At 38.4% G+C, this 27,147-nt stretch overlaps 1 protein-coding gene across 7 annotated transcripts in view; it reads left to right on the top strand.

Annotated features, from left to right (window-relative positions):
• Positions 1-25,623, top strand: part of DCUN1D4 (defective in cullin neddylation 1 domain containing 4) — a 67,699-nt gene extending 42,076 nt beyond the window's left edge. For 6 of the 7 annotated variants that reach the window (XM_019627136.1, XM_019627138.1, XM_019627142.1 and 3 more), the window contains 5 exons: positions 623-714; positions 7,864-7,972; positions 19,878-19,982; positions 22,102-22,204; positions 22,314-25,623. In XM_019627136.1, coding sequence (XP_019482681.1) covers positions 623-714; positions 7,864-7,972; positions 19,878-19,982; positions 22,102-22,204; positions 22,314-22,369 — 465 coding nt within the window. In that variant the 3' untranslated portion in view covers positions 22,370-25,623. The remainder of the gene's footprint in view (positions 1-622; positions 715-7,863; positions 7,973-19,877; positions 19,983-22,101; positions 22,205-22,313) is intronic. The other variant, XM_019627137.1, reaches the window with a different exon arrangement.
• Positions 25,624-27,147: the final 1,524 nt, after the last annotated feature.

Genomic DNA, 27,147 nt, shown 5'->3' with positions numbered 1-27,147 from the left:
TACAACACCACCCACCTTTTTACTTTTTAACACTCTGTTCTGCATCTTGCTCTTTTCATTAAATACATATTGGAGGTTGTTCCCTATTTGTACTGATAGATCTACTTTATTTGTCTTAATGGTGGCATAATATTCCTTTGTATGGAGTGTATTTAGCAAAGAGGTATTTAACTAGCCCCTTGTTAATAGACGTGTGTTTGTTTTCAATCTCCTGCTACTAAACATATACTGCAGTAAGTATTGTTGACTCTGCACCTTTGCATGCATGTACAGGTGTGTCTATAGGTAACTCTCCGTAGGTGGAATTACCAAGTAAGTAACTGGTTTTAGTTTTGGTAGATCCTGCAGAATTGCCCTCTGGAGAGGTTAATCGCTTCACACTTCACCATCATGCAAAATGAGAGTATATGTTTCTCCATGCCCTTGTCAGCAGACTGAATTATCAAACTTCTAGATGTTTGCCAAACTGGACTCATTTTCTGAAGTTATCTTGTTCACATTTCAGTGACTAAACTACCGGGAACAGAAGCATTTGACAAGATGTTAATGTGTTTAACTGATAAGATCTGTCGTTCTGATTTGATTGGGCTTTCTATTTTTTGTTTTTGTTTTGTTTTAACAGGTAGTTATGCTTGTCCTAGCTTGGAAATTGGATGCACAAAATATGGGTTATTTTACTCTACAGGAGTGGTTAAAAGGAATGACTTCTCTACAGTAAGTCCAGAAGTTGCACTGTGGGGGTCCTTGCCCTCCCAAGCGGATTGTCTGCCCCCTGGGATCTCAGAGAGCCTGGGGTGGGTGACTGAGGAAGGCCAGGTGACCTGGCCAGGCATCACCTGTGGCCATGGATGTAAAGACCAAGCTCCATTTTTACAAGATGAGAAGGGGAGGGCTATTATGGTTGAATGTTAGCAATTAAAGTTTTTATGTAATGTATATTATTTATTTTAGTATTCCTCTAGAGCAGCTCTGTCCAATAGAAGTATACCAGCCTTTTCTCATGTATGTGAGCCACATGTGTAATTAAAATTTTTCCAATAGCCACATTAAAAAAAGTAAAAAGAAACAGGTAAAATTAATTTTAATGTATTTTATTTAACCTAAAATACTGTAGAATGTAATCAATATTTTAAAAAAAATCAATGAGCTCTTCTACATTCTTTTTTCATATTACATCTTCAAAATCTGATGTATATTTTGCACTTATGGTATATCAAAATTTGCATTAGCTGCATTTCAAGTGCTCAGTAGCCATATGTCTGTCTAATGGTACTTTATTAGCACAGGGTTAGAGCTCTGAAAGCAAAGGCTTATTAGCATCTGGTTTACAGTTAGTGTGAAAAAAATTGAGTAACATAAAACTTATAAGTAAAAATGTTTAATATCTTCTATTTTATGTATTGTAATTTCTGGCAAAATTGGAACTTCATTACTTTAGTGATTAAAAAATAGTAATAGAGATCTTGTTTGAGTTACCTGGCCCAGAATAAGGAAAAAAAATCAGTGGTTTTATGTGTGTACTTTGTGCTTGTGGTGGTGGTGGTGATGGTGGTGGTGGTGGTGGTGGTGGTGGTGGTGGTGGTGTGTGTGCTAAAAGTTTCATTCAAGAAAAACTGTTCTATATTCTTTGAAGGATACAGTTGAGGTGGATGACTCAACATTTCAAATTGCATTAGAAGGGGAAGTGCTAATTCTTAACATAGTATCTTTGATCTAGAGTACTTTGAATCACTTCTGTTTTTTTCTTTTCACTTTAACTAGGAATAATAGACTTTGATTTTTAGTAGATTAAAATTGGAGTTGAAATGGTTTTATCGTTTTATTTAAATAATTTTGGAATATGTCAGCTTTTAGTGTCATTACCCATTTGTTATTGTTGATAATACTTTATTTGCTTTGTGCTTTAGTAGTTTATGAAGGCTTCTCACTGTTTTCCCATCTGAGCCTCACAGCTGCCTAGACAGATTAGGCTTGATCCTTGTGCATTTTACAAGGGAGGAAACCAAGGCTCAGAGGGGATACGTGATTTGTAAAAGTAAGTGGCAGAGATGGGAAGAAAACCCAAGACTTCTGATTCTTCCTCTACTGCTATTGTCTGATGGCAAATGAGTTTAGGTAAAAGGCAAATCACCCTGTTAAAACTACGCTTTCCCCTCAGCATGCTCTAGAATTTAGGATTAAGTCCTTGAAATCTCTAAAAATTGTATTGTGTTAGCAAACAGCTCCTTACAGTTTTAAGCCTATTAACTCATTGTTTTCCTGCCTTTCTTTGTTGCTCTCTGAATAGAGTACATGATGGCTACTCTTTTTTGAAGTGTCCTTGTAATGATGACTGCATGGCCTTATCAAGATTTTATTTCAAGGCTTCAGAGGAGGCACTGTTAACATTTTTTCAGGCACATTTTCATTTTTCTTAAGAGTGTAACATCCATTTTTGTAGAGTTCTGTGTTCTTTTTTACATTTGCCTTTAAAAAGATTATTGCCAGGCCTCGCCCATGTGTCTTCAGGGCCTCACCACCTGGGAAATGAAATATGTCATTTCCTGGAAGAGGTCTATATGTATGTTTGGGGTTGGGGGGAACACTCCACAGGCTCCTTGTTGGGGACTCTGCTTGGCACTGTGTATGACACAGGTGGTGACAGTAGGCTTCTATGGAATGCTGCTACTTGGTCCTTGCAATTCAGGGTGCAGTGACAAGCCTGGTCCATGTAAAGGCATTGAAGAACCTACTTTCTTTTTGTGATACAAATCTCTGAGACTGGTTTCCTCATCAACGCTGTGGAGATGATTACTCATAATAACCTGTAAGGTTCTTTGTAGTTCAAAAATAGACCAATTTCATGTTTTAAGAACCTCTACCCCCCACTCCCTCCAGCCTCTCTCGATTTGTCATTTGTTCAGCAAATATTTGAATGGCAGTGATTTGCCAAGCAGTATTCTAGTCCCGGGGAAACAAAACCCATGAACAAGACAAAGTCCATTTGGGCCTGGGGCTTGAAAGCAATGTTCTGGCAAAAGATCCAAAAGTAATAAGGCCACTTCTCTTTATGATATTTGAGTTAACTAAATAAGTGCACCCAGTAACTAAGAAAACTCTGGCCAACCATTTATATGCTCTTAAGATGGAGAGTAGTCCATTTTTGAATGATCTGTTTTGTCTTCTATTTTGGATTCTTTTGCCTTTCTGCTCAGTTTTGGTTTTGTTAAACCTGTCCAGTGAACTGTTTCAGACTCAAACTTTAAAGTGTACATGACAAAACCTGCATTTACATATACTAGTAGATTTGATTAAAAGGCTGTTTTTTTGTTGTTGTTACTGTACAGTGGGAGTATGCTAGAAATAGAAATCCCACGCATGGGTTTTGGAACTAGAGAGTTTTGAATCAATTTGGTCACTTCCTGGGTGTGTCTGGTAGCATTTCTAAAACCAGGAAGGTGAAGTGATAAAATGTGGCGTACACTTGGGCACTCAGAAACCACCCTTGACGCCGTCTAGGGGCGTTGTGGGCAGGGACTCCGCAGGGCTGGGTTTTGTGAGTGTTGGAGGAAGTGGCATCAGCTGGTAGGGAATGTCTGTCCCCTAGGTCATTAGTCAGTGAAGGCACAGCTTTTGTTTAAACTGACCGTTTGTTTTATTGCCTTGTTCTAACATGTGGGTTTAAGGTTACCTCTGAATTAAGCTTTATAGGGATGTTTAATCTAAACAAACAAAGTCTGTTAGAGTTATAGCTAACTTTGCATAGAACTGATGATGGGCTGGGAAACTTCCTTTGGGCTAATAACTAAGTAAAGGGGTGAAGGCCCTTTCTGGGTAATGGGGGAGAACTACCTTTGATTTTATAACCTTTGAGGATTACTGTCCTGATTTCTGTTGCTTCTGATGTGTTTCCTGGCAGCAAAACTCAAATAAGAAGTGATCCCGTGATAATGTGTATATTTTGTTTAGGGAAGTGATGCTCTGTAGCGGTGTGGCACTGTTGCTCTGCAACGTCTGTGAGTTTTCTTATACATGGTACGCAGCAAAGCAGGGGGAAATGGATAGAAGATGTGGCTGCTTTCTGAAAAATCTCAGGCTGATTGCTTCGACTTCCCAAGCCTGTTTCTTCACAGGACTGTTGTTAGAACCGAGTCACCTCAGATGATCCTGTTGAATGGCCACTAGATGGCAACCTATGGGTCAGACAGGGTGACTCAGCGACCCTTTCCCTAGTGGGGTTAGTTCAGAGGCTTTGTGGGACAGAGCCCCTTTTAAAGCAGATTAAATTCTTCATCGACAATATCATCTCTACCCATGTAACTATACTTAATAGATACATGCAGTGAAAATTTTACTTTGGGCATTTTATACTTGACACTGTAGACAAGACTTCTTCCTGAGTATCTTTTAAACATAAGGACGTCTTTTGCCGGGGTGGCTGGCCTCACTCCCAGGCATGCTGCAGAACTTGACATTTCACCTTGCAGCTCTACCCACAGACTCCCAGCTGTTTTGTTTCCTTTTAGGTTATCTACAGGAATGGTTCCTGCCCTGAGTCTGTTTAGACAAACAGCTGCTCTTCCTCTTACTGAGCAGGACTAAACCGGCCCACACTGGGCCGGTCTCCTGTGGCTTTGGTTTGGGATCTTCCTTTCCAGTGAAGAGTAGGGACCTCCACCTTATGTTTTAGGGTTACCATTTCCTCCTCTTTGATCTTTCCCCATATTATTAATATATTATTTATATACACAGTCATAAATCAAACCATACAGTAGAGTACCCAGTGCAAAGTAAGCCCTGCTCCCACTCCTGCCTCCTAGACTCCCACTATTGTTTTCTTGTGTACCCTTTTGCCCTCAGTTGCCCCTCAGTTGGGTTCGGGCACTAGAGCTCTAAGTAGGCTATCAGTGTCTCTTTGTTTCCCTTCCCTAACCTTTCTCCACGGAGATCCAGAATGAACTTTTCAAGATGCAAGCCTGATTGTGGTCCCTCCCATGGTTGGAGGTGGCTTCCATTGGTTCCAGGATTCAATAAAAAACAAAATGGGGCCGGCCGAGTGGCGCGTTGGTTAAGAGCTGGCTTGGGATACCAGAGGGCCCCGGTTCGGATCCCACAGACGAGGGCCAGTGACACTGCCCTCTACAGCTAAGATGCTGAACAACAGCTCAACCTGGAGCTGGGCTGCCGTGAGTTGCCGGCGACGGCGTAGGCTGCAGTCCCTGCTGCAGTGGGTTGCCATGGGCTACCGTGTGTAGCCAGCACCAGCGTGAGCGGCCAGCAGCCGCAGTGAGCGGCCCTCCAGAAGCTGGTGACTGATCTACCTCACCCGGGAAGAGCGCAATGATGGTGCCAACTTGGGCCAGTGAAGCAACGTCCTCCACAACTAGACTGAAGAACAAAAGGACAGCAACTTGTCTGTTCCTCTTACCCAATTCCCCAATGCTGTTCCCCTCCCCCAGTTCCCCAATAAAATCTTTAAAATAAATAAAAATAAAATGAATAAAAATAAAACATAGTGAACCACAGAAACTCTTTATGGTCTGGTCGACCTCCCTTTCATCCTCACCTTGTACCACATTCCCTCTTATTCTACCCAGTCTGGTCACAGTGTTTCTCTTGTAGACTTTGTACTCGCCATGCTTCCTTCTGCCACCAGGCCGGCCCGCATACTGTTACTTTTATTTGGAAAGCCTTCCTCTCCAAAAATGGCAGTTTCTGCTTATCTTTCAACTGTCAGTTTACATGTTAGTCTCTTAAAGAAGGTTTCTTTAATAGTCTAATTAGACTTCCAGAATAGTTTAATTTTAATCTTTTTTCAAGTACTGAAGTATTAGAAATAAGGACATTCTAAATTGTTAAATGAGGTGTGATAAAAAAATATGGTGAATGTTTAAATTAAAAAAATTTATTACAGTAAAAGACACATTGCCATTAATCCCCCTCAAAACATCCCCCTTGCTTCAAATACACTTATCCCATCATTCTTGCCATTTTCTGAAGCAGTTCTGGAAGTCCTCTTTCATGAGTGTCTTCATCTTCTTATCATGACAACGTTCCATGTCACATCACTTCTGGTACAGCAATTTTTGTCAAAAACGGTACGGGGCATCCTCATCCACCTTATTCACCAGATCTGGCACCAAGTGACTTCTGGCTCTTCCCCAAAGTCAAAATGACCATGAAAGGTAAACGTTTTGGATCGATTCAGAACATGGAGGCAGCCACGACAGCACAACTAAAGACACTTAGAAAAGAGGACTTCAGAACTGCTTCAGAAAGTGGCAGGAACGATGGGATAAGTGTGTTCAAAGCAAGGGGAAGTGTATTGAGGGGGATTAATGGCAATGTGTCTTTTACTGTAATATATATATTTTTTATTTAAACATTCACTGTATTTGGTGATCACACCACATAAACTCACAGAAATGAAACATTTGCTCCAATTTTTGGCTGTTAGAGATTTTATCTCAGTAGATTATGGGGACTGTTTTGTAGTAAGCTTTCACAAATTTATTGCTAAAAATAGATCAGTGTGCTCTATTATGAACCATATTTTAGTTTATAAAGCACAATATTTACATTGATAATACTTGTTATATGTATTATCTATATTTAGTAGCAGGTAAAAGCTCTATAGAGAAACACAAAGAAATACATCCAGTGTTGAAAAGCTTTAATATTACTGGTGAAAATGGTGACTTGGTTCTCTAAGGGCTAGATATTACAAACAAAATTAGTTTATAAAAATAACCAATTATTCTACTTAGGAAAATAAACAGTATGCCACTTACCTATAAAAATAGGTTATGATCACCAGGGCTCCATAGAGAAATAGCTGATTTCAAATCTAGGGTAGGGAAAGTACGAGGTGAGCTAGAATGTCTTGTGTTAGAAAGTGAGGATGTGCTCCAAGACTGACGGGGTCATGTCAGGAGGATCCTGGAGCCAGTCTGAAGGATCCACTGCCCAAATGAGGACAGTTTGTGCATCAAAAAGAAGAAAGACAGTAATAGATTATAACACTGAATAAAAAACAAAAATCTTGAAGTCCAAAAAAATAAGTGGTGACTAGAACTCTTTCTTCTTTATAGAAAAATTCCAGCCAGCAAGTGTAAAAAACATGATAGTTAGAAAAATTACCATTTTGTATCTTCAAATGTAAAATCAGTTGAGACAGGTATCACCAATGGATGCTAAAACCACTGGTGAAATGTAGAGGAACAGGATTCAGAGTCTCAAGATACCAACCCACTCACTATTTCAGAGGAGGAAAAGTACCTTTAAAGGGGGCATCTGATGGCAGTACCTTAATTAAGTGAATCAACTCAGCATCACCAATAATGGGACAGACTGAAGTTACCAGCCTCCTCCTGGGGTGCATGGAGAAGGACATCATGTGTTTAACCAAAATATGATCATAGGGAAATTATCTGACAATTTGAGCTTCTATAAAAAAACAGCCGCTATAAAGAAAATTGGGGGAACAATTTGGAAATTGGTAATGTGGGTTGTGTATTAGCTAAGAAAGTTAATACCGATAGAATATTAAGAGTGATGGTATTTAAGTGTTTAGGAGTGAAGTGTCATTACGTCGGCAAGTTACCTTTAAATGGTACAGAATAAAGTGTGTGTATGAGAGTACATGTGTGACAATGTTCGTTGTGAACTGAGGGGGATGGGTATATGGGTGCTTATTTAGTATTCTTTCGACTTTTATATACATTTGAAATGTTTTAAAATAAAAAGTATATGAAAACATCAGTCACCATGGACGTGTTCCAACTCCAGGGTTTTTGTTCTGTCTTTTGGTATTGTGTTTTATATTACTGCCCCAGTTAAGAAAGAAAACTTGGGTTATAATTTGCCTTTATTCTGTTTTTCTAGATGTGATACAACAGAAAAACTCAGAAATACTTTGGATTACTTAAGATCATTATTAAATGATTCTACAAACTTTAAACTTATTTACAGATATGCGTTTGACTTTGCACGGGTGAGTTCTCTGGAGCCTATCCAGATGTTTCCCTTTTTTTTTTTTTTTTTTTTTTTGTGTGTGTGTGTGTGTGTGTGTGTGTGCCTTTTGAGGTTTGTTTTTACTTATTACAGCAAAGAAGTTAATAAGTTACTCCCAGGATGCTAGCTCGAATTTCTTTCTACGTGTATATTTTCTAAACTAACTCCGATTCTGTAGTATAATAAGCAAAAAGCTGTAGTGGCAGACCTTTCGTAGCTCTTGCTTGGAAGTAATTGATAATGCGCATGTAGTAGATACTGTTAATAAGGATGGTAAAGCTTTTCCTTCTCATGAAACAGCGCATCTTCACCATTGGGTTTACTAGAATAAGCTCATCAGATCTCATCTGTTTTCACTTTGGGTGCTATATTGTATTTGGAAATCATTTGACTTTCAAACCTAATTTCAGTGAACATTATTCAGATGTAATTTCTAACCATCATTTTGAAAGATGGTCATCTTGTTTGTTACATAGTGAGCCAGGTCCAGGTATGTGACAGTGGTTCTACTGAGTGAAATCAAGTCTTGTTTTTCAGCCTGGTCACCATAAGTCATAAATGCTGAGGCACCAGTTTCCATTGTATTCATTCACACACAATCCACAGCTCATACAATTACACTTTATTCAAAAATGGTGTTTTCTGTTACGTTTGTATGTTTGATGAATTCGGGTGACTAGGCTTTCTTGACTGATTGCATTTTTTAAATGAATTTTTTTTATTAAAGCAGAGATGTCAGTGACAAATGATTTTTTTCTTTCCTACCCCCATGCTGATATTTTTCACATTTTACGTGCTTTGGCTCTGCTAGTTCAGCACCAAAGGTTTATTCAGTGGTGAATTCTATAACACATTGGTAGTTTTCTGTGGTGTCCTCATTCGTAAATTTTTGCGTTATTGCAACTTTCAAATAAAATGACAACATGAATGGAAATTTATAGTTGTTAGAAATTATATGGTAAAATTCAGATAGTTTTACTAAAAGACATTTGTGTAGTTACGAATAGAAGTTATTTGCCAGAATGCTTTTAGAATAGATGCATAGTTTCTAGGATTAAATATTTTATTACATGAGATTTTTTTTCCTCCCCAAGTTAGCTGTTTGTTATTGTATGGGTCAAAGTTTGTTTAGAAGAAACTTTCTAGAAAATAGGGCTTATTTTTTAACTTCCCTGTTTGGGGTCAAATTTTACCGTGTGTCTGCTGCTTTAGACCCAGGTTCCATTTGACTCCTCCCTGGCTGTTACTCATCCTTGGTCAGTCCCCTTTGGTTGCCTCTTTCATGGTGCTTCTGCCACAGCCTTGCTGGTTGAGGCCCTTGCTACTCCTTGCCTGCACTGCTGCAGTAGCCTTACTTCCACATGTTTTCACATCTCATCCAGCATCTACATCAGTAGGGTGTCTTTCATCTTCCGTAAGCCCTCGGGTTGCTTGGCCAACTTCCACCTCACCGAAGCCTTCGGCACCTTCCCTCTGCCTTTATGCGCTTCACCCTGTGTACGGTGGTGCAGTTGCTTCCGTAGCAACTCTGGAGTGGCAGGCAGAGATGCTTTCAGTGTACTTCACAGAGGAGGAAAGTGGGCCTCGGGGAAGTGGAGAAAGTGGACCATGGCACATTGTTAAACACCAGTAGTCGCAGGACTCACACCCAGGTTCTGGCACCAAGTCCAGTCTGCAGGTCAATTCAGGCTCTTAGAGTTGAGGCCCAAGCTTCCTGTCTTATGTAAGTGATGCCTGCGATGCCTGTGTTGTGGTGAAGTTGAATTAGCTGTTCAATGAACCTGCCACCTACCTTTTTGGTAGTTTCTGCTTTCTGTCTTTTGTCACGCTGGGCCTCTGCCTAGAGCTCTGCCTAGAGCCCTGTGTGTACCCGTGTATGGTGCTGCTGTCTCCAGTGTCATGCTTCAGGGCCCAAGCCACTCGCTTCCTTGCACACAGCTTCCCCGCCCCTCCTGTCCTGGGGGGACCCTGTGTCTTCACTTACATAACGCTCCTATCTCCCTAAGCTTGGCTTTGGAGTTTAGGTAAAGGCCTCAATTTTATCTGCCAGATTAAGGGATTACATGTTTCCTTTCTGGTCTGTAGCAGCCAACAGAGTTCTTTGCTTTTAAGGAGAGTATCAGTTAAGATCAGTGAATTTAGCTGTTTTGCATAATGATGAATAATAACAACCACCATTCAACTAAAATATACTGTCACACGAATTTTTTATTGAATCCTTGTTTTGTTTTGTTTTGTTTAGCTCTGTCTCACAAGTTTTGAGATGTTGTATTTTTATTTACATTTACATTCAGTCTAAAATATTTTCCAGTTTCCCTTGTGATTTCCTTTTTATGACCCATTGGTTATTTAGAAGTATGTTGTTTGTGTTATTTTCGAAGTATTTAGGGTTTTCCAGGTAATCTTTTTATTATTGATACCTGGTTTAATTCTGCTGTGGTCGGAGAACATATCCTGTATCATTTAAGTCCACTTAATTGTATAGAGGCTTGATTTATAGTCCAGAATATGATCTGCTGGGATGAATGTTTTATGTGGAATATTCCCCTGCTGTTCTGCGGAGTGTTTTATAAATGTCAGCTTGGTCAACTTGGTTGATAGTGTTGTTCAGTCTTCTATATCCTTATTGATTTCTGCCTACTTGTTCTATTGGTTACTGAGAGAGGAATGTTGACTTCTCCAACTATAATATTTCTCTTGTCACTTCTGTCACTTTTTGTTTGTTTGTTTCATGTTCTGAAGCTCCGATATTAAGTTTAGATACACTTGGTGTTATGTCTTAAAGACTTGACCCTCAGCATTATGAAATGCTCTTTATCTCTGGTGACATTGCTTGTTCTGAAGTCTACTTTGATACGCATGTAGGCACTCCAGCTTTCTTTTGATTAAAGTCTGCAAGATACGTCTTTTTCCATTCTTTTTTAACCTATTCGTGTCTTTATATTTAAAATGGGTTTCTTATAAATAGCGTATATTTGGGTCTGACACTATCTGTCTTGAGATACTTAAACCATTTATATTGCTTACATCTCCTATCTTGATATTTTTCCCATTATTTGTCACATCTATTTTTTGTTCTGTTTTTCCTCTTTTCATGATTTATTTTGGATTGAGGTTTTTTTTTGTTTTTTTTTGTGTTTGTTTTTACGATTCCATTTTATTTTCACTATTGTCTTGTTAGCTATTATCTGTCCTTCAGTTTTCTTGTGGTTGCTATAGGCTGTATAGTATACATCTTTAAATTTTCACAAGTTTTCTTCAAATAATGTACCACTTTATGTATAATGCAAGAACCTTTACAACGGTATACTTTAATTTCGCCCTCCCATACTTTTTGCTGTTATCATACACTTAAATGTATGCTGTAAATCTCACAGTATATTGTGTTAGTCTGTTCAGGCTGTTCAAGCAAATACCAGAGACTGAGTAGTTTATAAACAACAAAAATTTATTTCTCACAGTTCTGGAGGCTGGGAAGTCTAAGAGCATGGCCTGGACAGATTAGGTGTCTAGTGAGAGCCTGCTTCACTTCCTGTAACCTCACTGTCAGAAGAAGGCAGGAGGGAGCTCTGGGGTCTCTTTTATGAGAGCACTAATCCCATTCCTGAGGGCAGAGCCTAATCACCTCCCCAAGGCCCCACCTCCTAATACCATCACCTTGGGGAGGTGAGGATTTCAGCATATGGATTTTGGAAGGACGCAAGCATTCAGACCATAACATATGTGTTATCGTTATGGTAAAAACGTCTTTTATATTTACCCAAACATATCTCATTTCTGTGTTCTCTATTTCTTTTGTACAGATCCAGATTTCTATCTGGTGTCATTTGCCTTCTGCCTAAAACATTTCCTTTAACATTTCTCATAGTAGAGATCTTCCAGTGATGAATTCTCTAAGCTTTTATTTTGCTGTCAGTTTTGAAAGGTACTTTTCTGGATAAAAGATTCTAGGTTGATTGACTATTCTTTCAGTACTTTAATGCCATCTCTTTATTGTCTTCTGTCTTTGGTAGCTTCTGATGATAAGTCTGGTGGTGTTCATTATTCCTTTGAATATAATGTCTTGTTTTGTTTTCTGACCGCTTTTATTCTCTTCATTGCTTTTCAGCGAGTTAATTACAATGTACTTTGGCATAATTTTCTTTACGTTTATTCTGGTTAGGGTTTGTTGAGTTTTTTGGATCTGTGGGCATATAGTTTGTATTAAATTGGGAAATTTTTCAGCTGTTATTTCTTCAGATTTTTTTCTGTTCTTCCTCTCTTTTCTTTCTGGGATTACAGTTATACCTACGCTTATGTTAGATGCTTGATATTGTCCTACAAGCCACTGATGCCATGTTCAGTTTTTTCAGGTTTATTTCCTTTTCTGTTTCCTTTTGGGTAGTTTTGATTACCATGTCTTCTAATAGTAATCTTTTCTCCTGCGGTGTCTAATCTGTTGTTAATCCTAGCCAATATATTTTTCATTTCAGATACTATTATTCTCAGCTCTAGAAGTTCCATTTGGGTCTTTTTTTCTATGTTCCATTTCTCTCTTTATCATAATATTTTCTTCCATTTTCTGGAACATCCAGAATATGTTTTTTATAACAGGCATATTAACAACTTTGTCCTCAGGTTCCATCATCTCTGCCATTTGTGGGTCTCTTTCTATTGGTTAATTTTTGTCTTGGCCACGAGTCATATTTTACAGCTTTGCATTCCTGCTAGTTTTTTTTTTCTTTTTTGATTGGATGCTGGGTATTGTGAATTTTGTGTTGTTGGTTGCTGGGGTATTTTTTTGTGCTCCTTTAAATAATATTGGCCTTTTAAGTTTTTCTGGTGTGTAATTAAGTTACTTGGAATCAGTTTGATCCTTTGACAGGGCTGGTGCCAAGCAGCCTTCAGTCTAAGGATGACTGAGCACCACTTGTAAAACAAACACCCTTTGAGGATTGTGTCACCCGAGGCCCTGTGCATTATGAGATCTTTCCACGCCGGCTCGTGGGGGCAATACAAACTATTCCCAGGCGTGGGAACTTCTATTTACTCTTTTGCAGGGGTTTTTCCCCCAGGCTCAGGTTGTTTCCTCTCACATATGCAAAGTTAAATCCTTGGCCAAAGATTGGGGAGACACTGTAGGTCTCCAGATCTTTCTATGCACTCCCCTAACTCGCAGTGCCTGCCCCACAGCGCTTGCCTCACTACTTTCTGACCCACAGATTATGGTCACCTTTGCCTCCTTGAACTCTTGTCTTTCCAACTCGGCAAGGCTACGGGGCTCAGATTGGGTTCTCCCTTCCTGTGTGTGCCTTGAGACGACTTCCACACAGTTAGCGGGTCTCACTGTAGGGCTTACTTTCTGTTTCCTTTTCCTCAGGGGTCATGGTCCTGTGCTGCCTGTTGTCCAATATGTGAAAACCATCATTTCACATCATTTTGTCCGTTTTTCTTATTGTTTGAAGTGAAAAGGGAAATCTGGTTTTTCTTAACTCCGTCTTGTTTAGAAACAGAACTCACACCACTTTTTATTCTTCTAAACTTTTTCTTTTTTTCCTACTAGAGAGATGACCTCTAGAGGCAATAACTTATAATTAACACAGCAGACCTTTTAAAATCAAACTTTTAATGGAAATTAAATTTTCTGATAGTTTTAATATTCTAAAGATTCTCTATCACAGATAACAATGGCATATGTTAAATATTCTGAATTATGCTTTAATATACCAGGAAAGAAACTACAGCACAATACCAGAAAATGATAAAATGGCCCCTTTAACACCCTTCCACCCAGGTTGTACTCCAGATGGTGGGATCATTTTTTCCCCCCTCACCTTCAGACTTGTAGCCAATTAAAAATAGTTCTTGGCTATAAAGTTGTATTATTTTTCTCCTAATTTTACTTTAACTTGAACTTTTTTATAGTGTTATAGATATCATATACTCTTGAAATTGTACAGCTGATAGAAACCATAAATCACCTGGTCTAGTTTTGTCATTATTCAGATAAATAAACAGAGCCAGAGAGGAGGGGATGACACTGGCCGAGCTCCGCAGGTGTCCTCTCCACAGAGCCACACCTTCCATGACTCACAGCTGTCACCATCCTGTGGTATCTTGTTAGAGGAAGATGGTGGGATATAAGTTCAGTGGCTGAAATGGCCAGTTCTCTCATACAAGTGGAATTTTATTTATTATATAAACAAATATTACTGAATGATTACTTTAAATAAAGCAGCCATTTCTTTCTTGATTCCTCTTTTTAAAAGGACCTAGAGAGAATAAGATTGGACAAAGAGAATGAGATAAAAGACTAAATATCGTAATGATTTGTTAATATGGGAATGGTTATTAAATGTAATTAAATCTGATTTTTCTACATTCTCTGTGGCAGAGGCTAGGTACTGTGCTGAAAGTCACAGAGAGAGTTGACACTTGGAATTTTGAGAAGGATAAAGTGTTGGGCTGAGAGAGGTGCTGGTAGCAGCAGCATCTTAGCTCTGCTAAAAGTAGACACCATGAATTTATAGTGATGCCGTTCACAGATGTTTTCTAGCAGTGCATGAGATCCAGCCCCAATGCAGAAAGGAAAGAAGAATGGGATGGACTGAGAGTGAGAAGTGTGTGGGCTTGGAGGGCAGAAGGGAGTTGAGAGGAGCGCTCCTCGGATGACTGAGGTGGATGCAGACAGAATCAGGAAGTGAGCTTAGGAGAAGCCACTAGATGGAGAGAAAGGGAGGCCTTCAATGTGAGGGAGAAGGAATGGCAGTGAGCAAGAGAAGGGGAGACCCTGGGGCTGGGGAGAAGTCCTTGCTTCTTCACTCCTTGAAATCTTTAAGAAGTTGTAAATGGAGGGCTTTCTGAAGGCAGAAAACACCGGTGGGAATCCCTCTTACTCTGAGAGGTGACCTTGTGACGGGTAGTCTGTTACAGCATAGTCAGTCCTCACAGCCCGCCCCTTGATGCACTCCCTTTTCCAGCCAGAAGTACCTGGGCTTTTCTACTGTTGTAAGAGGCCACACATATTAAAGTTAATGAATCTTCTTTCTCTAAGTGAAACAGCATTTCCATTTCAACTAGAAATGATTATGGATGCTACTCACACTCATAGACTTTGCTAAGGAAAATTGCCTGGGTCTTGTGTTATCAGAGAATTCCGCCTGACTTTAACCTCAATCTGTTGTGACCATTTGGATTCATGTCCTCTTCTAACCTGAGTCAGTTTCTCACTTATTAACCACTCCATTTGTAAATATATTTGTTTCCCTCTCCACACAGCTCCCCCAACCACCACACACATGCCTCTCTACTTCTTTCTCATGTTTTCATTGTAAATTACAAAGAAAACAGAAGGTAGGTAGGTCTGGGTGAGGACAAGAGTAGAAAGATTATGTAGTCATCTAATCCCAGGTTCGTTATCCTGAAAACCTTGTCAGTTTTATCTTTAAGATTACTCTTTGTTCGTAATGTACTCGCATATACATGTTGAATCATTATGTTGTACACCTTAAACTAATATAGTATTGCATGTCAACTATACTTCAGTTAAAAAAGTACTCTTTGGTTACTGCAGACGCATGTAGATTTGTTCAGCTGTTACTTGTAAAGCTAATTGGACGGTATGGCACTTGACATGTAAATCTCTCTTCCCTCGTTACTTCTCAGGGAAGCGAGATGGCACATGAAGAAGAGCCCAGGCTTGGAATCAGACTCCCTGGTTCAAGTCTCTATTATCTGCCACTTACAGACTGTCACTTTAACTCCCTGTGCCTCAGTTTCCTTATTGGTAAATTGAGGATAATAATGCCTATCCTGATAAGGTTTTTGTATTAAATAAGTTTAAGGCTCTAGAACAGTTTCTGGTTCAGATTAATTTCTTAATGAAAGTTAACCATAGAGTTAGAAATAGTTGTTGAATTACTCTTCATTGACCTTACTTAAGTGTGTGCAAACCTCATGTTTCAAATAATGACTTATTTTCCAAGAGTAGTGCTTACAGTAGTAGAATCTGTACCAAATAAAATGACAAGGAAGGACTGTCCATTGGCAGATTTTTTGTTTGTCTGTTTTATAGGAAGTGTTAAGCTTAAGTTATTGCCTTGCAAATACTGTGGTCTGTAAACTAATGCTGGGTAAGTTCTAAGAGTGTAATTTGGATTCATTTTCCCCAGTGGAAGGATACTCTTGGGCTTTGTGACTTTTTTTTTTAATGTATATTTTTGTAAAAACCCTCCCATTCAAAATATTGATTTGCTATATTTTTAGTTTTACAAACTGTGTCACATTATTTAAGATTTGAGTTAGAGCTCTCTATTTTTGCCATTTGTTTGTTTACTTAGGTAGCTGTGTTAAGGAGAACTGCATTTTCTCTTTATTTTTTGTAATCCTTATTGTCTCAAATGAGAATTCCATGATACATGGCGTAGGTCTTCATTTTTGTCCTTTTGATTTCACATACCAATTTCTGACCTGGTTGTCACCTTATATATTTGTGAATATGAAATATTCATGATCACTTATATATTGTTTCTTGAGTTCAACTAGTTCTCGAAAACCTTAGGAATTTTTTTTTCCTGTTGAAGATTTTTTTCTTTATAATTTTAATAATTAAGGGTTCCCCTTTTTACATATAAACCTTAAGCTATTAAAACTTTGTGAAAATTGGAAACAGATTATCTGAAACAATTGGGGGGGCCTCTGAATAGTGTATCTGGATACCTTGATAGTTGAAGATTCATTTTTATAGTATCATTTATATTTACATATATACAGTTACCTATTTGTTTCAGTTATTGTTTCTTAAGTTATTTGTTCCATTTAAGGAAAAAATGTTTAATTTTCACATTATATAGGAAGCCTTATACTAGAACAGTCTTATACAAACAAAGGCAATATTTTCTTCAAATCAGACTTTAATAAAACTTCCTTATTCTCTACTCTGCATGAATTGTTATTAGCCTTTAGCTTAGGGAGTGTATTTATTCCATATATAAAACATAACTTCTTAGATTAGGATCCTCTGGTTTTGCAGCTGCACCACTAAGAGGCCTAGTTGCAACTGTAACTGCTCTTTTTAATCTGTGTTTAAGGAAGACAAGGCAGAGTCTAGTTGTGTGTTGGCTTTGGTGTACGGAACCTGTTCAAGTTTCTGTTATTTGAAAAAATAAAATCGTTTCTAAATTTGTTACCTTAGAAAATTAAAATTTATGAAATACATTCCGACACACCTTGGGTCAAGACTTGGGCAGGGAGGAAAGTTTCATTTCTTCTCCTTTCACCTTGATGGGCCTCCTGGGGATCTGATTGACTCTTGACAGCCTATCTCATGGTACTTTCTGCTTAGATTCTGACCTGGGGAGGCAGAAATCTGCCCCTTGTTCCATGGGCACTTGGTGATCCCTGAGCGGACGGTCACAGGGATGGTTTTGATAGTGTTCTCTTTTAATTTCTTGAGAGGAACTTCTGGATGGCTTTGCTGTTCTCGAATTAGTTAAGGTGATTTTTTTTTTTTTTAATGCCTTGCTTCATAGCGTCCTGGGAGATTGAGTTTACTTTTAGTTGGGAACCCCTTGGTAGAGAATGCCTTTAGGATCATTGCTACAGAGAACCCCCTGGGCATGTCTCCATGGTCATGTTCAGTAGATGTTTGCTGTGCGATCTCAGGCCTGTTGTTCCCAAGAATTTTGAGTGTTTCCAGTTATGGTCATTTGCACGTATCCTCAAATCCACCCACAGGCAATGTTGGTAGTCTGTCAGCGAGAAGCCACCGTTGAGTGCATCCATAATATCTTTCTCTTATTTGCTAGGCAGAAGATGGTGTTAGTGATTGTGAGCTGCTGGCTGGCACCTTTGCAGAGCAGGAGTGAGTGAGTGCTGTTCAGCTTCCGGTCCTGTGAGTCGGATGCCTTTCCTCCCTGTTTGGGTATCACTGCCAAGCACGTGCATCGAAACCCTTCATGCTCATCAGTTTGTCAGATGATTATATTGTTGCAAAGAGTCTGTCCAGGTCTTTTGTATCTTTTTTTTCTTTTTGTCACCTTAGTGTATGTCCGTTGTGATGGGGACATAGGCATTGATGATGTTGGAAGAAGGCACAATATATATTGAGTCAAGACAAGTCATTTTAGGTTCAGCGAATGATCTCAAACTCCAAGGGAAAGCTTTTCCCTGGCGCCAGTGTTGTCAGCCCAGTGCTGCCTGAGCTGCTGTTCAGCAGTTGAACTTTGGCCCAGTCCTGTGGTGCCACTTGTTTTTTTAACAGTTTATTAGTTTTCTTGTGGATTGTTTCATAGTGTGGTGCGCTGTTGCTATCTGCCACACCCTCATTACAGGGTAAGAGGAAGTTTTCCATTTGCTTGCACTGTGCGGCGCAAAAGTAGCAGCCCTTGGAATGCAACACACCAATGAGGTTTGGTTGGCAGAGGTGGACAACCTCTAGAGCACCTTTTCTCTTGTCCTCCTCTCCATTGGCAGTGAGTCCTGCAGCCCTGAGCAGGGCATTGCACGGCCAAGGAACAGGCAGAGAAGGCTTTGGAAGGGCAGCCCCATCTGTGTGCATTGAACTGCGAAACTGGGACACCCCGACCGTTAACCAGACTTAAGCTGTGTGGCCTATGACAGAGAGGGGTGACGCGAAGCCATCTGACTTGGCCTGTTCGTGAACAGTCATTATTTTTTATGACTGGGATCAAAAGATAGACTGATCACACGTCTTCCTGTATCTTCATCTCCCTGGTTTGCTGTTGTTAGCGAGGCCCTTACATTTGCTGTATTGTTTAAGTCCTTCGCTTTCAAATTCAGTGTCAAGGCCAGAAATTCTCTGTGTACTAAAGAGCACATCACTGTTTGCGTCCTTGAGGGAATAATATATTTTATCAGGAGGTGTGAATGCTGGATATGTGGCTGGCAGTGGTGGCCACAGCATCATCTGTGAATATTTAGATTCCACCCCAGATGGAATAGTCAGGGACGGTCTCCCTTTGTAGAAAAGTACTTTTGCACATTTCCATTGGCATGCAGATACCACTGGGAGGCTAGCTCTGGATATGTAAGGTTACCCCTTATAGCCCCAGGTCCTCTGTCCCTTTACATAGAAACTTCCCACGTGTAGTTCCAGAGTGGGAACTTATAAGAAAATTGAGAATGAGAAATTAATATCCTTAATTACAAATATAAGTAGAAGGAGCTTAATCTGCCCATATTCAGGTTTATATGATACTTCTTTTCTGGTTTCTTTATGAAATGTCTTTCACTTGGTTACTAGTTAGGGGTATTTTGCCGTGAGATTTCACATCTAACAAATCCAAGGTAAGAAGGACTATAATAGACTACTTTCCCCCAGAGTGGGTGGGTGAATACACCCTCTTACTTGGACTCTCCAGAGCCCCAACATTTATTATGAGCTGAATTCATAATTCCAGCATGTTTAGGTATAAGAAAAACATTTACTAATGAAATAAAATTATTTAGAAAAATGATTTTTGTTAAGGAAACCTGATTCCTAATAATGGAAATTGAAACCATGAAACTTTATTTAGTAAGTTATGGGCTTTGGGGTGAACAATTATGATTTTGATAATTATCATCAATGTCAAACAGCAAATGATTGAGTTATATATTTTTATTTATCCCATGAAAAAATCGTAGATTTTGTTATTGCATTAGTACAATCATTGAAATGAAATGAATCTCACAGTAAACTTATATAGTACCAGAATGAGCCAGCCTTCCGTTGTGTTTGACTACCTCCGCTTCCTCACCTTAGTCTCGATCCAGGGTTTAATGGTGTATTATAAATGACAAATGAGCTGTTTACTAATTTATTGTTGAAGTGAAGTAGAAATTTGGATTATGGGAATTGATTATTGGGGGCATCGGGCTCATTCTTGTTTTTGTTTGTCAAACAGGAAAAGGACCAGCGCAGCCTAGACATAAACACTGCCAAGTGCATGTTGGGACTGTTATTAGGAAAAATCTGGCCCCTTTTTCCAGTTTTTCACCAATTCTTAGAGGTACCAAATTGTTATTTTATGGAATATATGTTTGCTTGCTTAGAACTACCAAGTGTACTTTGTTTAACCATTTTGTATAATTTTCTGTTTGTTGCACTTCTCTGCCTATAGGAATTGTGGGGACGTAGTTGCTGCCAATCAGCAGCGACCTGTTTTCTCTGAGCGCATCTGTGTGTGTTTCATGTCATGTGGCCTCACCCCAGTGCAAGTGCATCCGACGCAGCTGCCCGAGCCCTGTCTTCTCCCCACTCTTTCCCATTTTAAAGGCTTTTCTTTTGTTTAGATGTCCTGCTCTTTATAACAATAGTAACACAAGATTTACTTTCTTTTGTGGCTTTACATGAATTTGTACTTTTATTAAGCAATGCTTCAAAAACAGCCATCTCTGCCTTCTTATTAACAGAAGTTCGTAATGTAGTCTTCTCTTATCTCCAAGTAAGTTGGGGACCTTGAATCAATCTCAGTGTTAGGCAAACTGACAGTATCTCCTTCAGTTTAAAAATTCTTCATGTTTGTATTAGAATAATCCAGAACTTTACTCCATCATTATTTATTTGCTTTAAGTGTTAATAATAAAAAACTTTGAGCTGCTGGTAATTGGGAGCTGGTTTTGATGCACTGTCATACCGTAGGACCTGAAAGTACCCGAGATGTAAGTTTGAGTCACTTGGGTTGTCATGGATAGATAGCATCCTTCTTGCCTTCCTGCCCCAAACCCCTTTTAAAAATGTCCTTTGCTTGAAAGAATTGAGCGTGTTGGGTCTTTGAGGAAACACTGGGCCTTCCCCCAACTCCAGCTTCACTCTTGAAATCATCTTTCTTACCACTTTACTATATGTAGTTGTCCAGAAAAACTTCCAACTGATAGGATTCTTTGAAGACTGTTATTAAAGTTTGCTTGTAACGTTACTAACTGGAACTCCTCAAGAAAGGTGTAAAAACTAGTTTTAATATACCAAGTATTTGTTTACATGATAGTTCATACCAACAAATGATCTGTTCTGATTTCTCTGACAGCCATATGAAATGTTAGCTTCATTTGGAAAACAAGGAGAAACAGATTCTTGTTCTCAGAGAGGTTAACAGAATTTGAGCTTGAGTGTGAAGGGGTCTTTAGCTGAAAGATTGTGCCGCAAGCCAGTTGGACCTTCCACGAGTCTAGGAGCCTCATCAACTGTTGCAATGGCTGGATTTTGCTTGTAGTTGCTTAGAAAGTTAAACTTGTAGTCTGTGCTTTGTTCTCTTTCTTACTAGTTTGCATTTTCCTTTTAAAAGGACACAGTAATCCATTCCTTTGAGCTTTTCTTGTGTTGGCATCCTCAAAACCATTGGCCCAACTCTTTTTATGTGCTTGTATTGTTTTCCAATGTTTCTGATCTTAGTAGTGGTTAGGCTTTAGACATTATTGTATCTGGCTTTTATTTTCAAATCTTTATACAGGACTACTGTATTTTAAAATATACATGTGGCATATTTCTTTTCTAAGAGGAATAGAAAATTACCTCATGGCTATTCTGATTACTTTTATGATAAGATTCAAGTTTTGAATGATTAGAACAGTAGTTTTCTTCAGCAGCTGAAGCACCTAATCTGAGTCTGCGTGTAGCACTTAGTAGGCCCTTGTAGAGTAACCCACTGCTACGTGTACTTTCAGCTGACAACTTGACAGTGAGCTTGCTTGTCACATCGGGCTTATTCATGGAAGCTACTCTTGATTTAGCACTTATTTTGTGCCAAGCACTGAATGAAGTGCTTTACATAAATTACATAAATGATCTCTTTTAATCCTTGCAGTATCTCTGTGAAGTAGGTATTATCCCCATTTTTTATAAAACGGCTTTTGCAGTCTAGAAATTTCACTTCTAGGGAAGTAAAACTGTGTTCCTTTGATGTGCTTGTCATTTTGTGTTGAGCCCCCATAATATTTTTATAATGAAAATTGTCCTCTTAAGTTCTACTCTCGCTCTCTCTCACCCTTCTCCTAGGTTGGTGCTTAACACACCACAAATGGAAAGAGTTAACCTTCATGAACTGTATATTAAGTTGATTCATACAGCAGTTGAAACCGTTCCATTTTTTAAATTGTGTCAGTAATTCCTATTACTTTTCCCTCCATCAGCAATCAAAATATAAAGTTATTAACAAAGACCAGTGGTGCAATGTGCTAGAGTTTAGCAGAACCATTAATCTTGACCTCAGCAACTATGACGAAGACGGAGCGTGTAAGTACCGTGTTGGGTGTCCCCTCAGCTCCCCCATCGCTGTACATTTGCACGTCCTTCTCACTGTGAAAAGCCTCAGAGCCGTGCTGTTTTCTCTCTCTCTCTTCAGGGCCAGTTTTGTTGGACGAGTTTGTGGAGTGGTATAAAGACAAACAGATGTCCTAGGACTTTATGCATAGCAGCGAAAGAGTCACTGTTACCACAGTTATGTCAACCATTAGCCATAAATCGCTGTTTGTATCAAAGCGCATGCTGCTTCTCTTGCACTGTCTCCCTTTTGCAGGGACGTTTTTTGGTGTTTGCTATGGAATGGGCCAGCTCTGCCTGCTGTGTAGCATTGTTCTCTTGGAAGGCTGCTTTGCAGTTGTATTTACACTACAGATTGGTGAATTTGCCAACGTCCTCACTGTGATTATGTGTATATTGCTGTTAAAATTTTGTATATGTGTATAAAAAGAAAAAGCTTCACCTAGAGATTATTTCTGCAAAAATGTATTGTAAAAATAATTTTGTGGCATATTTCTAGTCCCTTTTTTCAAATGAACCAATAACACTTTATTTGGTCTCAAATGTAGCATTTCAGGAAACATGACAGAACAACTGTTACCATAAGTAAATGTTGCCAGAATTCACTGTATTGTTCAAGAGGCCAACTTTTGGAAGGAAGTGGGAGTTATAACTTTGGAGAGGCATATGCCAAATATAATTTGGTCTACTTAAATATTAGCATTTTTAAATGATGAAACTTGTATTTATTTGAACATATAGACATGTACCATGTCACAAATCATTTCCACCATGTAAGGTATAGGTTTTTCTTTTCTGATGTTAAAAGCTGTAATAATTTGAATATAGGTACAAATGAACAAGTTAAAAATTGCACCTTTTTTTTTTAATGAGATGGTTTTAAACTCTTGTAAACTTTCTTTAGTTTCTTTTTTTTTTTTCTCTTTTGCATTCTTCTTGTCAGTGTTTAGTCTGCTGATGCTTTCACTGCCATCCTAAGTAAGATTTGTTTTTCCTTCTCCATGAAAACCTAATGGTTTGCTGGCATTTTATAACTGCAGAGCACTTTTAGTTGTGGCTTGAATTTTTAGTTAAGCTTTCATGGTGTCTAATTTTCTAGTTTTTTTGGAAAAAGAACTCTTATTATAAGTGAGAGGTGTTTTGTTTTCCTTTTTGTTTCTTTCATGCTAGGCTTTTCCTGGCAGAATGTCCATTGCAGGCAGTGGACACGAAACCACCAGCATTGAGCTAATAACTCTATTACACGGCAGGCCCTTTTCTGGAGAGGCCACTCGTCATTACCTGGATAATTTGTATAGAAAGGCGGTAGCCATTATTTATGTGGATGAGGAAACAAGTGAACAGGATGGTATTTTTAGGTTTGTATTTTATGTCCTTTTCCCCCCCCCCCTCCCCTTGCCTTACCCTTCTTGAGGAAATGTATAGATAACATGTTTCCCCCTCAACTATCTGGTGCTATTAAACGACTATTTTAGTCCCTAAAGTTTTCTGAAACACAAAAGTCTAATGATTTAATCCAAATAAAAAGCTAATGGTGCATTTGAACAAGTGAATGCTATAGTTGTGAGCAAGATCCATGATTGAATATATGTTTGGAAGAGGTTTGGATCATTTCAAAATCTGGCTGAAAAATCTTCTGGATTAAATGTGAACCTTTAAATGGCATTAAATCAGAAAAGCACACAGACAATGCTACTCTTGACCACTATGTCACAGTTTCTTTGCAAACTGTGTTCAGATTTTCATATTATTTTTTTCTCTAACTGAACCACCAAAGACAGAAATTTTGTATGTATATACAGTGTGTGTGTGCATATACAAAATCATAATGTGGTAGAATGAAATTACTTCCTTTTTCTACCAAATAGAAAGGTTTGGTTTGCTGCAAAATAAACCAGAAGTTTGAAAAACTCTATAGTGATTAAGCATACTTAATCATTCCTTGTTTAGGGTTTGTAGACTCCCTTCTACTTTATAAATTCATACCAGTTTGCACAAATTAATATCTGAAAAGAATTGAAGATGTTAATGGCAAACACAGCCCTTGGTTCTGATGGCGCTGTTCCAGTGGCAATTGACCACAGGCAGGTTCTGATCTGTGGAGAACTTGATTTATTTTCAAAAGTATCCTGTAAAGTTTTTTTATTTTTTTAAAATCACTGTAAAGTCAACAGTTCTTAAATTTGATCAACTATGAATCACAAATGAATATACAAATATAAACCATTGATGAAATTATTTTAAAAGTTATTATTAGGAACTGGAGAGTTTTTTAAACACTAAGCACAGTTAATCCTAAATTAAAGGACTGTTATAGGAGAGAGGTTCCATTTTATTCACAATGAACATTTTGATAATGGGGGGGAAAAGCCCAAGTAAAAACGGTTTCATGATATATAATAGGAAAGTAGGTATTCCAAAGCGATAATCTTGCATATTTAGAAAACTCCAAATAATCTTAAACGCCCTTGAAAAATAAACGTCTGTGACTGCAGAGTGCTTGCCCTTGGTTTTCTTGATTTTATGAAGTTATTTTTAAGGGAAGGAAAAAGGGTCAGAGTAATAAGAGACCTTTTCTTAAAAATGTCCCTAAATTGTATAGAATTGAGCAATCATCAAGCACATATTTACTGGCTAATATTAAATAAATTAGGGTGCCTTCTTCTGATTGTTTTTTTTTTTTTAATTACTTAAGTCTACACCCTTTATCTCTTTCTGTTGTGTTTTGAACTCCTCATTGCAATACCCTGTCGTAATGGAATACAACTTGTAGATGTTTACTACTGCAGTAGGTCACAAATTTCATTATTTGATTTGCCATAACACCCACTGTAATGTCACATGCAGCTTTTGGGAAGCGTGAACTCTGAATTAAGTTGTTATAAATCTGACTAGACAAACCTTCAGGCTTAACAACAGATTTCTGTTGCCTCTGTCTCCATTTTAACAGTGCTTTTGAAGTTTATACAGAAAGCTTTAAAAGTTCGTTTTGTGCCCTTGGTTTTTATTCTTAAAACTGCTAAAATACCTCTGTAAGCCTTATCTTTTCTTCTTTCATATGTTGAATAATAAGTGTATAGAATTCATTGACCAACTAAAATGTTGGATGTCTGTAAATGAGACCAAAATGTGGGTTGCTTTTTTCATAAAGTAATTTTCCATGGGGGTTACTGTTAAATGGACTGAACAGCAGCTAACCTATAACTGTGAATGCTTCATGTCGTCAGTATTTGCATTACATTCATAAACGTGTGCAAGTCCTGTGACTCCCAGCTTAACTCAGATACTGTTATGCCACCTAACTTGAGTACAGCAAACTGGTTTTAGGTTTTAATGTAACTGATGTAAAATGATATCCCATAAATAAAAAGTATTTGTGTTTGGTTTCAGAACTGATTTGTGAATTCTTTCTTCTCTTCTCTAGCTTTTTCTTCAAAAACCACTTAAGGTAGTTTTCAAGTATTTTGTTTTTTATTCTTTTTCTTTTCCCAACTTTTTATATTGAAAAATTTCAAAGCATAGGAAAAAATGCCATAACAATATAATGAACACCCATCCATACGTACATCTACCACCTAGGTTTTCCAGTTGTTAACATTTTGCCACATTTCTGTGCCACTGAGAGAGACAGAGAGAGAGAGAGAGAGAGAGAGAGAGAGAGAGAGAGAGAGAGAGAGAGAAGTTCTCTCTATAAATAGATACACTTTTTTCTGAACTACTGGAGAGTAAATTACGTTATGACACTTTATACCTAATATTTCCAAGCAAGGACATTCTTAGAACCACAATAAAATGATCAGACTCAAGAAATTTAACACTGATGCAACACTATTACCCAATATACAGTCTAGATTAAAATCTCATTTGTACCAATAATGGCCTTGATAGCTATTTTATTTTTAATTCAGGGATAAGTATTGCATTTAGTTGTCATGCTTCTTTAATCTCTTTTACTCTATAACAGTTCCAGGTACAGTGCAAGCACTCTTCGGCCAAATAGTGATTTAAAAAAATATACTACCATATGTTGTATATTTCTAAACATTGAACTAATAATGGAGTACTTACTATGTTCCAGGAGCCAGGTCGAAATGACCCTTTTTACTACCTCCAGGGCTCCCACCCAGTTAGTCTGTAAGTCTGTGTCAGCCGTCATGCCCACTCTGAAGTTGCCTTTCGCTAAAATGCCAGCTCCCTGATGGCTGGACCTCTGGCATAGAGCCGATGCCCAGAAAAGGTACGTGGAAGGAAGCAAGTGACAGAGTTCGCACTTGGCAAAGAATTGTCAGGACGTAAGAAACCTCATGTAAAAATTAATCAGGAAGGACTGATACGGACTTCAAGATTTTTAGAAGCTTGAAAGCAAGAGGGGAGGTAGGAAACAAGACTCCTAAAAACCACATTCTAGAATCCAGGAGCTCACTGTTTACTTTGGTGATGTTGCTGTTTCTTTCAACTAATGTGTGCCCAAAGCGGAGGATTAAACTAGGAAAACAGTCTTCCAGACTCCTACAAAGAGGGACTAGATGGCAGGTGGAGGTAAAGGGAAAAGCTTAATCCTAGATTGATAGAAAGGAGTGGGAGGTGACAAACTTTAGGACGGGATTCTTAACCTAGTATGGAAGATAGGAGCATGAGATGTGTTCTCTGGGCAAGACTAGTAGTTCACAATAAACAGGCATTGAAATAAAGTTCTCTAGCAATGTAATTGGAACAAGATAGACTGGGGAGAGAATAAATCACTAATATCTACTCAAGACAGTAACCCCCGCTGAGGTAGTTACAGGAAGGTTGCTCTAAGTGAAGGGCATTTTTAAAGATAGTTTTGTTTTTTGAAACAATGGGATGAAGAGGAAAGTAAACTGAAAAATGAAAAGCATTATGTACAGAAAAAAAAAAAGGAAAATCATTGGGTC

This window comes from Hipposideros armiger, unplaced genomic scaffold (genome assembly GCF_001890085.2).
Source record: "Hipposideros armiger isolate ML-2016 unplaced genomic scaffold, ASM189008v1 scaffold_714, whole genome shotgun sequence".
Lineage (NCBI taxonomy): Eukaryota > Metazoa > Chordata > Mammalia > Chiroptera > Hipposideridae > Hipposideros > Hipposideros armiger.
This window is presented reverse-complemented; position numbering and strand designations above follow the sequence as displayed.